This window comes from Aquarana catesbeiana, linkage group LG09, assembly GCF_042186555.1.
Source record: "Aquarana catesbeiana isolate 2022-GZ linkage group LG09, ASM4218655v1, whole genome shotgun sequence".
Taxonomy (NCBI): Eukaryota; Metazoa; Chordata; class Amphibia; order Anura; family Ranidae; genus Aquarana; species Aquarana catesbeiana.
In genome coordinates this window covers 31,780,727-31,796,667 of record NC_133332.1, presented here as the reverse complement: position 1 = coordinate 31,796,667, position 15,941 = coordinate 31,780,727, and the positions used below count along the sequence as shown (strand labels likewise).

Sequence of the window (15,941 nt, the reverse complement as noted above, 5' to 3'; positions counted from 1 at the left end):
CAAAGAGGTTACAGGAGATTAGCAGTGCTGATAAGCAATAAGGATAAAAAAAAAGGTGAGAACAAGTGGGTGCCCTGATGTGAAAATCTTGACTTTCATCGCAAAAGTCAAGGTCCACCTTAAGCAACTCATTGACATTGAGGATGCTCATCAAGTTGAAAAACCAGCATGAAGTTGTGTGCTCTTTTGGCCATACTTCTCCTGTGGGTCACTTCGTTCTGCACTTCTGCAACCCGTTTTCAGCAGACAGCAAGCTAAAGTCACAATAATGTTGGGATCTGCCCAGATGTCTGACCTGCATCTAGCTCGGCCACTCAGCGCACCACTGAGAGCCTGAGCCAGCTGCCCCCTCCACAGCCTAGCAGCCCAGTGAGCATTGGAGGGGCAGAGCATAGAGCGATAACTGACAGTCACCACTCTGTGCTCAGAGCAGACCATGAGAACTGAGCAATCAGTGGCCTTTGATAGCTGATGCTGCAGCTATCTAGATGAATATGCATGTGTGTTATTTTTTATTCTCTTTTAAAGTTTTGGGGGTCCCGTCATGCTTGTGAAATTAATGAAGCATAAGCGCAGCCATGGAAAAATATTGAAGAAGTGAAATAGAGAAAGAATAGATGGCATAGAAAGAATGAGCGCAAGCAACAGTCAAGCAAAGGCTATGCCAGCACAAAGGTCCTTTAGCACCCAAGACAAAAAGGTCAAAGCGCTCTACAACCCACCCCCACCATGAGCTGTGAACCATGAGCTGTGAACCCCCCAGTCTTGCCCTTTTTGCTATCCGTTCCTGCCTACCCTCCAACCCAGCCCTGAGTAGAGGAGACCATTCGGTAAAGAGGGAAAGAAGGGCAGTGAAACAAAAAGGGGATATATAGAACCATGAGAGAGAGAAGGGGGACAGAGAGAGGTAGATAAAAAAGAGAGAAATAAACTAAGAGAAGAGATAGAGGAAAAAGGGAAGAGAGAGAGAGAAATGAATAGAATGGGAAAATAGAAGAAAGTGCACAGAGGGAAAAGAGAGCCAGAAAGAGAAAGACAGGAATAGGGATGAAACAAGAGATGGAAGAGAAGGGGAAGGGAGAAAGAGAAAGACAAAGTGACAGAGAGTTGGAAACAGTCAGAGAGAGAACGGGGGGAGCTGGAGCAAAAAAAGAAATGGGAGAGAAGAGCAAGAGAGAAAGAGTTTGAGAAAGAGGAAGAAATAGGGAGAAAGAAAGAGGGAGGAAAAGAGGGGCAGAAAGAGAGTGAGAGACTGAGAGCAGCTTATGAAGAGAAGAAAAAAACAAAGCGAAAACAGGAGAGGGGAGAAAAGGAAAGTCGAGAAGAGGAGAGGAGAGAAGAGGAGAGCAGAGCAGGAGAAAGGAGAGAAAAGGAGAAGAGAGAAGAAGAGAGGAGGAGAGGAAAGGGGAGAAGATGGGAGAGAAGAGAATAGGAAAGGAGAGAAGAGGAGAGCAGAGGAAAGGAGAGAAGGGGAGAGCAGAGGAAAGGAGAGAAGGAGAGGATAGAAGAAGAGGGGAGGAAAGGTGAGAAGCAGAATGGAGAAGAGAGAAGGAGAGGAGAAAAAAATGAGAGAAGGAGAGGAGAAGAAAGGCAAAGAAGAGGATAAGAGAGAAGAGAAGCAGAGAGAAAAAAAGAGGAAGGCAGAAGAAGAAAAGAGAGAAGAAGAGGGGAGGAGAGAAGAGCAGAGAAAAGGAGAGAAGAGGAGAGCAGAGGAAAGGAGAGAAGGGGGAGCAGTGGAAAGGAGAGAAGGAGAAGATAGAAGAAGAGGGGATTAAAGTGAGAATGAGAAGAGAGGAGAGGTGAGGAGGAGAGTGGGAGAGAAAAGGAGAGGAAAGGAAAGGAGAAGAGGAGAAGAGAGAAGAGGAGAGGAGAGAAGAAGAGAGGAGGGCAGAAGAAGAGGAGAAGAGAGAGGAATAGGGGAGAAGAGAAGAGAAAAGGAGAGCAGAGGGAAGCAGAGAAGGAGAGAATGGGGCAGAAAAAGAGGAGGAGAGTGGAAGAGAAAAGAAGAACAGGAGAGAAAGGAATAGAAGGAGATAAGAGAGAAAGAGAGAGTAGAATAAGAGATGGGGATAAGAAGAGGATAATGGAGGAGATGAAAGGAAAGGTAAGGTAAGGAGAGAAGAACAGGAGAGGAGAGCAAAAGAAGAGGATAAGAGAGAAGGAGTGGAGGGTCAGATGGAGTCAGAGGGGTGTAAAAAGAGACACAGAACCAATGACAGAAAAAATAGAGAAATGAGACCTAGGAGGTGCAGATGCTTATTGAGACCCATTCCAGGGAATGTTAGCGTTAGGAAAGTGATGGACGGACGTCTTATGTTACATCCCTAGCTGCTATTTCTGTAGGAGAGCCAACACACGGAGTATAATCTGGGCATTATGCTGTATATGAAAGGAGCGCTCTCAGCCCGACTCACACCCACAACCATTTCCTCTGTGACGTTTCACATTGCAGATCCCTCTCGTCATTAATTCAAAGAGCAGAGACATCTCTCCGGTTACAAACAATCTGTCATGAAAATGAAATGAAAACACAGACATCATGTGCTCCGACAGCCCCAAATTATTATTGTATAAACATTAATATGAGGAATGTCTAAGGCTTCCCAGTACCACAGCTCCTCTCCATAATACCATCACTCTGCCCAGTACACAGTGCCCCCAAATATGCCATGTAATCCCCCCTATTAATGCTACTTGGTATGATATATATAATTCCGACTGTGCTTCCAAATTCAGTATATGACATCATACTCCAGCGCTAAGTAATACTCCATATAACCTTTCCCCTTAAATTTTATAGCACAGGCCTATAAATTAATCTTACGCCCTGTTTCCACTAATGCTGTAGCCTATATATCACCTATAAATGATGCGTCCTACAGCTCTCTACAGGCTATTACTACATATTATTCCATATATCTTTCCCTGTAATCCTCCTTTATATCTGTATAACCACAGCCAGATGTCCATAAGTGATGTCCTAAGTTCCATCTCCTCCATTAGGCGCACTTGGCTTTGCTGCTCCTGTCATTGGTCAGAAAATTAGTTAAAATTAAATTATATATAAACCAATAAAAGTTCACACCCAACTGTTTCATTTTTAAAGTAGATGTAAACCCAAACTGTAAAATCTCATATAAGTTTAAATGGTGATGTAATTTCAAATGTAATTTTTAATATTATTTCAGTCTGCAGTTTTTGTTTTAAATGAAACCTGGGGAGTCTACTATGAAGGTCCTTTTTAGGCACTTCCCGTTACAAGGAGACATTGCCTTGTCCTTGTCTCCCAATTACTCTCCTGTGTTGTCACCCTGTCATACAGTCCTCCAATGGAGACTACATAAGGCTGTTTCAAAACACATTACGCAGACATGGTCCACTGTGGTTGCCATCAGTAAGTCCACCCTCAAAAATGCCACGCAGCCAAGGCTAAAGTATGTAGATAGGAATAGATGCAAAGGGCTGTAGGAGTTTAGCAGAACTGGAAAGCGAAAAAGGATAAAAATAGACAAAATCAAATATTAATGTAATCCCTTATTGATGAAGGTAACTGAACCCAGTTTTACAACTTTGGCACTTTGGTATTAGTAAAAATGTATGTATCCTTCCAACTACTAACTACTACATAGGGCCTTTATTTGGTGGTAAATGGTAATGGGCCATTAGTAAAGTTATTTGATTATTTCATGGTATTTAGTAATAGATATCGCCTGTTATTTTATTACGAAATGGATGTGCATGGGGATACCATATGTGTGCATTATTTCTTGTTTGAACCCATAGAGCCCAGAAACAATGGCGTGCATGTTCATTCTTTTTTTTCCCTCCTTTCTTCCTTCCTTCCATTCTCACACTGCACCAGTGGCGGCTGCTGCTCAATATTTTGGGGGGGGGGCGGCAAACAAACCTGCCGCCCTCATCCGCAGAAACCCTGTATCCCCCCCTCCCACAAGGGAGACAGACGAGAAGGCTGCGATCCGACGGTGGGCCATGATTGGAGGTGGTGCGGGCTAAGACTCCCTGGCCAATTGGGTCTCAGGACCGGCTTCCTGATTGTCCGGGAGGAGAAGCAGGAAGACATTAGCAAATATTAATTTGCTAATGTCACACAACTGGGTGGGCTCAGGGCGCAGTACTCTATGCCCCAAACTCACCCTTTTTTTAAGCCAATTAGAGCCTCAGGCTCTAATCACGTGCTTCAAAAAAGAAAAAAACCCCATTGAATCCATACGTCCAGCTCCCTGCATAGGGGCCGGGTGCATGGATTAGGGGGGTGGCGCCCCTGCACCCCTAATGGAGCGGCCCCCACTGCACTGCATTGATGCTAACATTAAATATAGAAACTCATGACAGATCTGACACTAACATTAACCTAGATCAAGGGCCTCCAACCATTCCAATCTGTTGCCACTTGGAGTAGAAATTATCCTGGCGTCAATGGGAGTAAACAATGCATCTTTGGTATTAGGTGGAGGAATAGTGCCCCATTGCTGGTGTCAGTGGGAGGAAGAGTGCCCTTTATTGGTGTCAGTATGAGGAAGGGTGCCACATCTTTGGTGTCAGAGGGAGCAATAATGCCTCATTGTTGGTGTCAGAGGGAGGAATAGTGCCCCATTGTTAGTGTCAGTGGCTGAAATAGTTCCCCATCATTGGTATCAGTGGGAGGAATAGTGCCCCATTGTTGGCGTCAATTGGAGAAATAATGCCCCATTGTTTACATCAATAGCAGGAATATTGCCCTGTTGTTGGATTCAGTGGGAGGAATAGTGTCTTGTATCAGTGGAAGGAAAAGTAGCCCAAGGTCTGGATAAAGGCAAGCAAAGGCCTGCATTCGGCCCCCAGGCCACAGTTTTGGAGACCACTAACCTAGATCAAGCCCTGAGCTAACCATTTTTTCTTTATTTGTTTGACTTTTTTTTTTTTTTTATTGGAGATCTTTCAGAAAGATACATTGTACCTTTTACTCCTCACAGAGTTTTGCTATCACAGTATCACAGTAAAAATCTCCTGGGGATCAAAAACAGGTACGCAGCAAGTGGCAGTATCACCTCCTGAATGCCTGAAAACCGACTCTTAATCGCCTCTAAAAAGAAATATTCCACAGTGTTTCACATTTCAGATGGGCATTAGACCCTGCCGCCCCTGTGAATGAGCCCTTTATGGTTTACATCTTCTTTAAGTTCACGTAATTTACAAGCTTTGTGGGTAAAAGATGGATTTAGTCCATGTCAAGGCCGTGTCATGAGTGTGTAAATCCAGATGCAAAACTAAGAACAATTGCGTTGAGTCGACCACAGGCAGGAATCACAAGACTCTCTGCAGCTCTATAACAAATGTCTATTTTTTCTCTGCAGGCTTTTGATTGGTGATCTGTACACTCCAACTCAATGTGTAAAGCAGAGTGCTCATTTCTTCATTACACTAATAAATGTGGTTATATGGTTGGGGAAAGAGGCAGGTGAAGCCGGTACTATTCATATTTTTCCAGGGTGGCATGAATGTTGAGTAAATATCCTGCCAACAAACCTGATTTTCTCAGACCTGTCCTTACCACCACTGGCCACGTGGATGGGATTATATGTTCAGTTGACACAGCTACATCTTGACTCTGCAGATTGGGTTTCGGGAAGCTCAGGGGTGGAGTCTATTTTGTCCAGGCATTTTTACCTGGAACAACGACAAGTTTGAACTACATCACCGTATATTTTCCCCTCCTATTCTGATTCCCTTCCAATAACTCCTCCCATGATTCCATTAACTTGCCCCTCCCTCTAAGTTCTTACGGATCCTCCATATTGGAATGCATCATACACGCAAATTAATTGGTTTTAGGCCAGGGCTGGCGATAGCTGAGAATTTTCCCAATAATGGGCAAATGAGTAAAATATTTGCACCAAAATTCATATGTCAGATGCAGTGTGATTAGTTTTGTCCCAGTTCTCAATATGGAGTATTATTCTGATTATTTATTACAGGTGTTTATATAGTGCCAACAATTTATTCAGCACCTTATACATAGCTCCCAACTGCCCCTAATTTCGAGGGACTGTCCCTGATTTGGAAGAAAGTCCCTCTGTCCCTCTTTCCTCCTCATTTGCCCTCATTTTGGTCTGATCTGTATAGTTCTACATAAAATAAACTATATATCTTTCAAATACATAGTTACATAGTTACATAGTTACATAGTTAGTCAGGTTGAAAAAAGACACAAGTCCATCCAGTCCAACCATAAAAAAAAAAAAAAAAAAACGTACAATCCAATATACCCAATACTATACCCACAGTTGATCCAGAGGAAGGCAAAAAAACCCCAGCAGAGCATGCTCCAATTTGCTACAGCAGGGGAAAAAATTCCTTCCTGATCCCAGAGAGGCAATCGGATTTTCCCTGGATCAACTTTACCTATAAATGTCAGTACCCAGTTATATTATGTACATTTAGGAAAGTATCCAGGCCTTTCTTAAAGCAATCTACTGAGCTGGCCAGAACCACCTCTGGAGGGAGTCTAGTGTTACCCAGTGCTAAACCTTTCATCCACTTTTTAAATTGTTGCATTTTTTTGTATAATTCTCCTTTAAGGGGGTGTGTCCTACACCTACATACCTTTACTAATAGATGTCCCTCGTTTCCATTTCAGAAAGTTGGGAGGTATGCTTTATATATTGTACATTTCTTTCAGTTCCCGCCCTTGAGGAGCTTACAATCCAAAGTCCCTGTTTTAAATGCATACTAGGGCCAATATGTGCAGGTGCCGATTCACCTACCAGTATGGCTTTGGCCAGCGGGAGGAAACCAGAGTTCCCAGAGGAAGCCCACACAAGCACAAGGCGAACATGCAAACTTCATGCAGACAGTGTCCCAGTTGGGATTCAAACCAAGGACCCCAGTGTTGCAAGGAAGACCCGTACACCACTAGGCCATTGTGCATTTTAGGTGTCGATAACCCCTCTTGTTTATCCATATAAATCACATACAAATAGCACCCGCCTCATTAGTTAAAAAAACATGACTACACCACCAATACCATAGATTCAAATTCCTTGCCGACTTTTCTTACTGTCTGTATATAGATATTTTTTGGAGACACCGCCCCTGATATTAGCTTATAGGTACCCCAATCGCTTAAAATACCACTCCCGGACCTATTTTGGGACTATATTCTTGTTAAAATGTTCTTACTTTTTACCAACCACAGTTCTATGCTCCATACATTTATGTGCCTTACAAATACAAATAAATCGGTTGAACTTATGTACATCCAAGTATTAGGAATGTACCCATGTGATAGCATTCCACTACAAGTGGTAATGGGTGGCCATAATAGCTGTAGCCCCATTAATTAAAGTGCCGGGGCAACTTGGAATAAATCCAATAGATTTTTCAATTCTCCAGCAGTAAAGGCCAATGCCGTCAACTATTTTTATCACTGTTTTGTGTGGACAGTAGTGTTTTTACACACTGGCCGTTCCTTCCTCTGACCCCTTCAACATTACAGGACACAGCAATGACGTTGGGGTCAGAGGAATTAGCACATGGCAGGGGACACTGCCGGAAATGTTGAATGACATAGAGGCTTTTGGAGGCTATAGCAATGGAATGGAGTGGAGGTAGGAGAAATGGGCTGCTGGAGAATGGAGTATAGTCTGACTTTTTTTTGCAAGGACCTGATGGTTATAAAACTGTACAGACGCCAATACAGTCTCATCAAATAAAAATAGTGCCAATCCCTAAGTGCAACCCATCAGAATTGGCCATTACTAACGTCAGACCACTAAATGATGGCTTCTGATTGGTTGATATGGATTATTTCATTGGGAATTGCCCATTTGTATTACGTAAGGCCACATTCGTTTGACACCACAACATACAGTGCTGGAACTTGGTACCAATGGTGCAGTTCTAACAATAAGCAACAGGATTACAGGAGCGATGACTTAAATTTATTCAGTGCATGAAATTTTTAGGCAGTTTTATATGTTTTCAACTTCATACACTCAAACGCCAACATCCATACAAGGATAATTGCATTGATGTACCAGAGAAAAACACAGTGGGGAAGATTTACTAAAACTGGTGCACTCAGAATCCGGTGCAGTTGTGCATGGTAGCCAATCAGATTCTAGCTTTAGCTTGTTCAATTAAGCTTTGACAATAAAACCTGGAAGTTGATTGGTTTCTATCCAGAGCTGCACCAGATTTTGCACCATGCAGTTTTAGTAAGTAATTCCCCATGCACCCATACTAGCAAACTGGACCATGAATCACACCAAACTGCTTAGTTGATGACCGTTAAAAGGATTTGTTTTGATATTCTGGTTGAGGCTCATTTATATGATTTATCTCAGTCTTCACATTGCATTGCGCTACACTCCCTTCCATTCAAGATAGACTTATGGGTTAGTAAAACAAACAAAATATGACACCATTACCATATGTATTGTGTTCACACTTATGTCTTTCTTATACTATATAGTACTCATATTGTGAGACAAGTGTGGTCTGCACTGGACAAGGAACTTTCCCCACAGTGGAGTGATTGACACATCGTCCTCTTCCTTGAAATAAGGATATCTAGAGTCCCTACTCACTTAAACAGGCTCTGCTTTCATACTGCACTCCTATCACCCCCTCCACTGCCTTTCACTGTAACAACTGACACCTCTTCCAAACTATGCGGCAGGTCTCCTCCTCCTCCGCTGGCACCCACTGAACAGGTAGGGAAATGAGGACAGTAGAGCATTGATTGAACATTGAGAACTCACCAAGGGACAGAGGGAACAAAAACATTCTGACACTGGAGCCTTACTATAGGTTTTCCCCTCACAATTCAATAGAAAAGTTGACTTGGGGGGGGGGGGGGGGGGTATTTCAAAAGTCACCTAAAACTTTCTTGATGAGGTTCCGTCTGTAGACTTGAAAAGACCCCAGCTGCAACATATTTTGAAATTTCCTGGACTCATTACTGGTTTTCAAACCGCTATAAGTCACGCCATACTGTCTCTGTCCTAGACTAACCCCTTTCCATCACATTATGTAGTTTGCAGCTTCTGAAAATTGGCGTGGTCGCTTTTGGCACAGAAGCATTGGCACTACATCTTTCTGTGGATGAGTTTTCAACAACAGAAAAATGTATGTGAGTACATTCTAATCACCCATCCATATCTGGCATTGAAAATGTTGTAATATTGCGGCCCAATATTGAGTGACTTCTTTGTGACCACAACCTAACTCCTAATCCCTAACTCTGAACCTTAACTTATCCAACCACAACTTACCCCCTCGATGTAACCCTAAACACCATCCTAACACTTTATTTCAAGCTAAACCTGAACCCTGGCTCAACACCTTAACCTTTTTACCCTTCAAGGTGACCTTCAACCTCATGCTTTATCTCAACCTAACTCATACACCTAGCTCTAAACCTTAACTTATCTAACCACAACCTAACTCCTTAAGGTAATCTTTAACCTCATCCTGACACTTTATCTCAACCCAACCCTTATCTCTAACGCTAAATCCTAGGTTATCCAACCATAACCTAACCCCACAATTTACCGTAACTCTAAACCACATCCTAACACTTTATTTCAACCTAACCCTGGCTTGACACCTTAACCTTTTGAACCCCTCAAGGTAAACCTCAACCGCATGCTTTATCTCAACCTAACTCCTACCCCTAGTTCCAAACCTTAACTTATCCAACCACAACCTAACTCCTTAATGTAAACCTTAATCTCTTCCTGACACTTTATCTCAACCTAACCCTTATCTCTAACTCTAAACCCTAGCTTATCCAACTATAAACTAACCTCTCAGGGTAACCTTCAACCTCATTCTGACACTTTACCTCAGCCTAACTCCTACCCCTAGCTCTAAACTTTAACTTTTCTAACTACAACCTTACTCCCCAACATAGCCCTTAACCTCATCATGACACTGTATCTCAACCTAACCCTTATCTCTAATGCCAAACCCTAGCTTATCCCACCATAACCTAACCTCTAAACGTAACCTTCAACCTCATTCTGAAACTTTACCTCAGCCTAACTCCTACCCCTAGCTCTAAACCTTAACTTATCTAACCACAATCTAACTCCTCAACTTAACCCCTAACCTCATCATGACACTTTTTCTCAACCTAACTCTTATCTCTAATTTCAAACCTTAGCTTATTCACCCATAACCTAACCCCTCAACGTAATTCATAACCTCAATGTGACACCTTATCTCAACCTAAACTTTACCCCCAGCCCTAAACCCTAGCTTATCCAACTACAACCTAACCCCTACCCCTAAACCTTACCTTATCCAACTACAACTTAATCCCTCAACGTAACCCTTAACCTCACTCTTACACTTTGTCTCTACCTATCCCCTACCCTTACCTCTAAAGCTTAATTTATCCAACCACAACCTAACCCCACAGTGCAACCCTCAACCTCATCCCAACACTTTATTCTAATAACCTAACCCTAATTCTAAATGAAAACCTAACCCCTATATTCTGCCAATAAACTCAAATGTCATGCTATAGGTAGCGCCACTCGAAGTAAGTTATACTATAACACCCATACTAGCATTGAAAATTCTACCATGGCAAGAGTTTAAGGTGCCAAAGAAAATCTATGTCATCATAATTTAAGGACACAGATTTAGGCGCCCACAAATTACGAGTGCCAAGAAACTCTTTCATGATCTACTCTCATTAAGTTTCTGTCAACAGATTCTAGTCACAGTTCTTGGCCTCATCTTGGTTTCATACCAAGGTTAATTAGTCCTGGGCTGCTAAAGAAAATTCTTGAGTGGACGATGTTACCTCTTCTCCCAATCTACTGTATTCCAACTAGAATATCAGAAGTGTTGATGTTGTCAAACAGATTTCCTTTACCAGCTGTCGTCCCTGATTGGAAGCTGTTCCTTAAAAATAGAGCCTTTGTTCTGATCCAAAGCTTCCTCTGTTCCACCCACACATTGTCACCTCTGCTGAGAGCCTGCAACATTTTATTATGTGTTGTTACTTTCTGTAGGATTTTGCCCTTTATTTTGTAACTGGTATGGAATTCATAGCCAGACGAAAAGTCTCCATCTCACAGAGAGCATGCCTGCTTGCCAGCCAGCGAGTACCTTTTATATGAGTTCGTGCAGTTGCGATTCGATTCTGCCTTCATGGAATTTTCTGAGCTCTCAATAAAACGTTTTCTTGTTCCATCAGCCAGTGTTGAGCTCATTAAAAACAAACCAAAAGAACAAAAAAAAGCACAATCTGGCCAGTCAAACAATAAAATATCCTCATTGTTAGGCTTAGGGAGAAGACGTCAGGGAAAAGTTAAGCAGGCTTTTTTTTTTGGTCAAAATATTTCTGCCTTGGAAGCTCCTGGGATTTCTGTGAATTTATGACTTTCTTTTTTTTTTTTTTGAAAATAAAATATTAAATGTCAAGAACTCAACAAAATCAAAGTGCACTTTAGATTTCCAAACTGAAGTTGTAATTTAGTCAATTTTAATAAATCAGTATAGAAATCAATTAATACTATAACCTTATAACGGGAGAAAAAATCCCTATGGCCACCATCGGACTATAAGTCCCAGCATGCTTTTCAAGCATCCCGTTGACATGGCATGCTGGAATTTGTAGTCCTTTAACTGAGGAGGGCTCTAAATTGTCAGCATCCCATCCTAAAGTCATTGTTCAGAAAGAAAGTCCCAAGAAATGTAACCACTGACAAAAAAATATTAACCTTTTTCACTCTCGTATTCAGGTGGGCCTCTCAACAGCTTGCCCACGCCCATCTGGTGCAGCACTGTCACCCACTTTTTGGAAAATGAGGGCCAGATCCCCCCTCCCCCAAATTTCAGGAGCATATGCCATGATAATATGTCTGGGAGACATGCCCTTTGCATGCACCAGTTGCTGTGAGATATGAGTGAGCGTGGTGTGAGGGGGGCCACACTGCAAGTCATACCTCACATCCCCTGACTGTAGCTCCTACCTGGACTCCTTGTGCGCCTGCTTCCCCTGCACACCACACACACAAGGACCTGTACAAACACCACTATTCACAAGCATGCTGCTATACATACATAGGGCATACCTAACCCAACTCCCACAATACGCTGCTGTGTAGGAAGCCAACGCAGGTGGTGGTTGAGGCACTGGCTGTAAGTAGAGGTGCATTTCTTCTATCAAATCATATGTGCACTATAGACATGCATTATAAGGCTGTATACTGCTATATTACAGTCACTTGGCGCAATAAAATTTTAATAAAAAATTGGACAGGATGACACCATAGGAATCGTCTAAAGACTTACATTCATGGCAGGAAAGATGCAACAGTTATGTACAAACTCTGTTAGGGATTGCTGAGGATTCTTATCCCTTGGCAACCCTTCTTATTCTCAGCCCCTAGCTTTTAAACAAGTGCAAAACTTTGGCTTTTGAGATATGTTCCCTCAAAGACTTTAAGCAAGATTGATGCACAAATAAGCTACGACAAGCGTTCATTTATCAAAGGCTACAAAGTAAAATATGCAAGCATCTCCCAGGAGATCATACAAGCTGGCCAACTGCACAGTCAGTGGTTCTATGGTTAAATTTAAACACAGCTAAATATACAGAGTTCAAAAACCATCCGGATTGCATCCAAAAACCAAAAACCGAGGAGAATGGGCTTAGAAAGCCACAGCAGGTGGTTTGTGCTCGTCCTGTAATTCAAGAGCCCTAAATATCCTAAGAGCATCCTGTGAGACCAGCAGGAGACTGAGGGCACTGGGGCTCCTTGACTTGTCTCCTTTGGGTGCTGCTCCTAAGAGTCAACAACTGGACTTTCTAACCAGATCTGTCAGTTCGTAGGATTGGCAGTGGTTGGCTTAAGCAAAGACAGTGAATGACAGCTATTAAGACATGCTGCAGATAGGACATTTTTAACATTGTAAAATCAATCACATAGTCACATAGTAATATTTTTTTATCTATCGTTTGCACCCCTTTCATTTTATGTCTGTGCAAAATAAATTTCATCAACTGGTGATTATTGATGGCATAATCCATAGATTTGATTCCTGTACCTGAAAGTCATTTTTAGATGGTTCAAAAAACTCTGAATTATTTTGACAGCTCCTTTTTGGCTTCCAAAATGCTCCAGAGTTGCTTCAGGATGGGTATAAATTGCAAATGGCATTATGAATGTAACCCTTACAAAGCTAAGCATAGAACTATAATCTTGGAGTGCCCATAAAGGACCAGATGCATAGTACCAGTATATTGCCATCTCAGAACCTGCAGGTTTGGAAACAGTTGGTGAAGTAACACCTTGGAGTGCCCATATTGGACTATTTAGGTGCCAATGCCAGTGGATTGCCATCTCAGAACCTGTAGGTCTAGGTGCAGTGTGCAAAGTAACACCTTGGAGTGCCAATATCGGACTATTTAGGTGCCAGTACCAATGGACTGCCATTTCAGAATCTGCAGGTTTGCGTGCAGTTGGCGAAGTAACACCTTGAAGTGCCAATATTGGACTATTTAGGTGCCAATGCCAGTGGATTGCCATCTCAGAACCTGCAGGTTTGGGTGCAGTCATTGAAGTGGCACCATGGAGTGTCAATATTGGACTATTTGGATGCCAGTACCAGTGGATTGCCATTCCAGAACCTGCAGGTTTGGGAGAACTGACACCATAGAGTGCCCATAACAGACTTATTAGGTCCATAGTGCCAATGAAATGCCATCTCAAAACCAGCAGTTCTGGTTGCAACTGGGCACTCTTGGCAATTCCCGGTTTTGAGACCCACCAGGTGCCATCAACACCTGCATACCTCTGCATTGCATGCAACCCAAATGCCAATGAAGTTCCCTGGTATAGTTTGCCCCCCAAGAAATGGCATGAAGCATGCCAGTCTTACCTGCTGCCTGGGTCCTCACCAGCTGCCAGAGGAGGAGCAGCGCCAGGCTGCAGAGAGGGGGCACCCCGGGGACCCTGCATCTCCTGGGCTGCCGTTGAGGCCGGGGCATGGTGCCCAGGTACAAGGGGAAGGGAGGGGAGAGGAGGAGGGCCGCAGGATCAGCAGCAGCAAGCTAAAAAGGGAGCAGGACAGGACAGGACAGGAGAGGAGAGGACAGGCTGCAGCTACTGCTGAAAACTCACTACTTACACCATGTGCAGACAGCCTGGGGAGGGGAGGGGAGGGCTGCCCAACGCTGGGAGGGGAGGAGGAGAGAGAGAAGGGGGGTGCCAGAGGTGAGACCCTCTCTAAGATCCCTTTCACTAAACACACCCACTTTCACCCACTTTCCCCTCTATTCACCCCTAACCTCCATTCCTTTCCTTCCGAATGGCACTAATTAACAAGATCCAGAACTTTTCCCTGCAACTTCTTCCCTCCTGGCTGTCACCTAACCTGCCTCTACCTTCCCATTCTCCATCACCCTATGTCCCTAGGTGTCAGCTGTCACTGCTCGGTGTCACAGCCCCTTCTCCCCTCCCATCTGTCTTCTCCCACATGGTCCCTCTCCCCTTGTCCCAGCCTCTCCCCATACATCTGGGCACAGCACACCTTTCCCGTCCCTCTCCCTCCCGCATGTGAAATTCCTCACTCTTCCTCCTGTGGACACAACAAGGATTCACATTCTACAGAAAAGACGCCTAATTGTCTTTATCACGCCACTCACAAACTAATATTTACTATTAATTAGGAGGAGAGCTTTTTTTTTTTTTTTTTTCCTTGAGAGTTTTAAACCCAGAATGAGCTATTTTTACACTTCAGGATTCAATAATATTTAATAATCGCTTAGTCCCTGTTTGCGCTTATTTGCGCTTTGGCCGCCGCACGACAATGCATGGCAAGAGGAATCCTATTAATGTTTATGGCACCCATTTACACTTATGCAATACATTTCCATGCGACTTGGGAAAGAAGGAGCAGGCGCTTCTTTCGGTGCATTTTGGCCCCATAAATGCAATTGGAACACATTAAAAAAGCATTAAAAAAGGCATAAGGGCTCATTTAGCTTACCTCGTGTACCTTTTGTATTGAACTGTACTGTAATTGTGTTGTCCCCACTATACATTGCAAAGCGCTGCGTAAACTGTTGGCGCTATATAAATCGTGAATAATAATAATAATAATTTAGGGCCAGTTCCCACTTGCTGTATTCATGCGCGAGCGTTTTTGAGTATTCCTGCGCAGTGCGCTTTTGACAGTTTATTCATTTCAATGGGCTGCCGAAGGCATGGGAAGATGCAAAAAGTATGGCAGGCGCGACTTTTAAAATCGCACCACAATGGCGGTACCATGCTGTTTGGTGGCCACCAGTGTTAATTTTGTTTTCAATCAAATCCTTTTTATTATTTTATATGGAAACAACATTTAAAACAATACAGGCAAAAGCACAAAAACAAAATAACACCAAACCAAAGCCCCAAAAAAAAATAAAAAAGGAAAAACCACAGACCACCCCCCTTCCCACCACCCCCCGGTCACTCGGAGTATATATAGCACAAAAAAAAAAACAGTGTTAATTTTGATATCAAATTTGGATTTAGTCTTAGTTATAGTCATTTGGCTAAAATGGCATTTTAGTTTGTCGTATTTAAGTCATCTGAATTGCTTTAGTTTTATTCGCATTTTTGTCGACTAAATTCTATCGGGTTTGGTTCAATTTTAATGCATTATTTCTTTAGATTTGACAAACGTTATATACGCCTGGAGTGCAAATCTAATAACGTTATTATTTATGGTGTCTTTCACACGATCGGCTTGCTCGCATTCGCGTGTCCACTTTTCAGGTGGATACGAGCGGACCACCCATTGACTTCTATGGGGGAGGCGGATGTCAGCGGAGATGAGTCCGCTGACGCCCGCCCGCCATCCGATCCGACAAGATCCGCTCAAACCAGACGGATGGCGATACGTTCGCCATCCGTCCAGTGGATCAGGTTAGG

General features: G+C 43.0%; 1 protein-coding gene across 5 annotated transcripts in view; it reads right to left on the bottom strand.

The window, feature by feature from the left end:
• COL11A2 (collagen type XI alpha 2 chain) overlaps window positions 1-15,060 on the bottom strand; it is a 192,864-nt gene extending 177,804 nt beyond the window's left edge. Inside the window, exon 1 of one of the 5 annotated variants that reach the window (XM_073598238.1) lies at window positions 13,903-15,060. In XM_073598238.1, coding sequence (XP_073454339.1) covers window positions 13,903-14,011 — 109 coding nt within the window. In that variant the 5' untranslated portion in view covers window positions 14,012-15,060. The remainder of the gene's footprint in view (window positions 1-13,902) is intronic. The other 4 variants (XM_073598234.1, XM_073598235.1, XM_073598236.1 and 1 more) reach the window with 4 other exon arrangements.
• Between the last annotated feature and the right edge of the window lie 881 nt (window positions 15,061-15,941).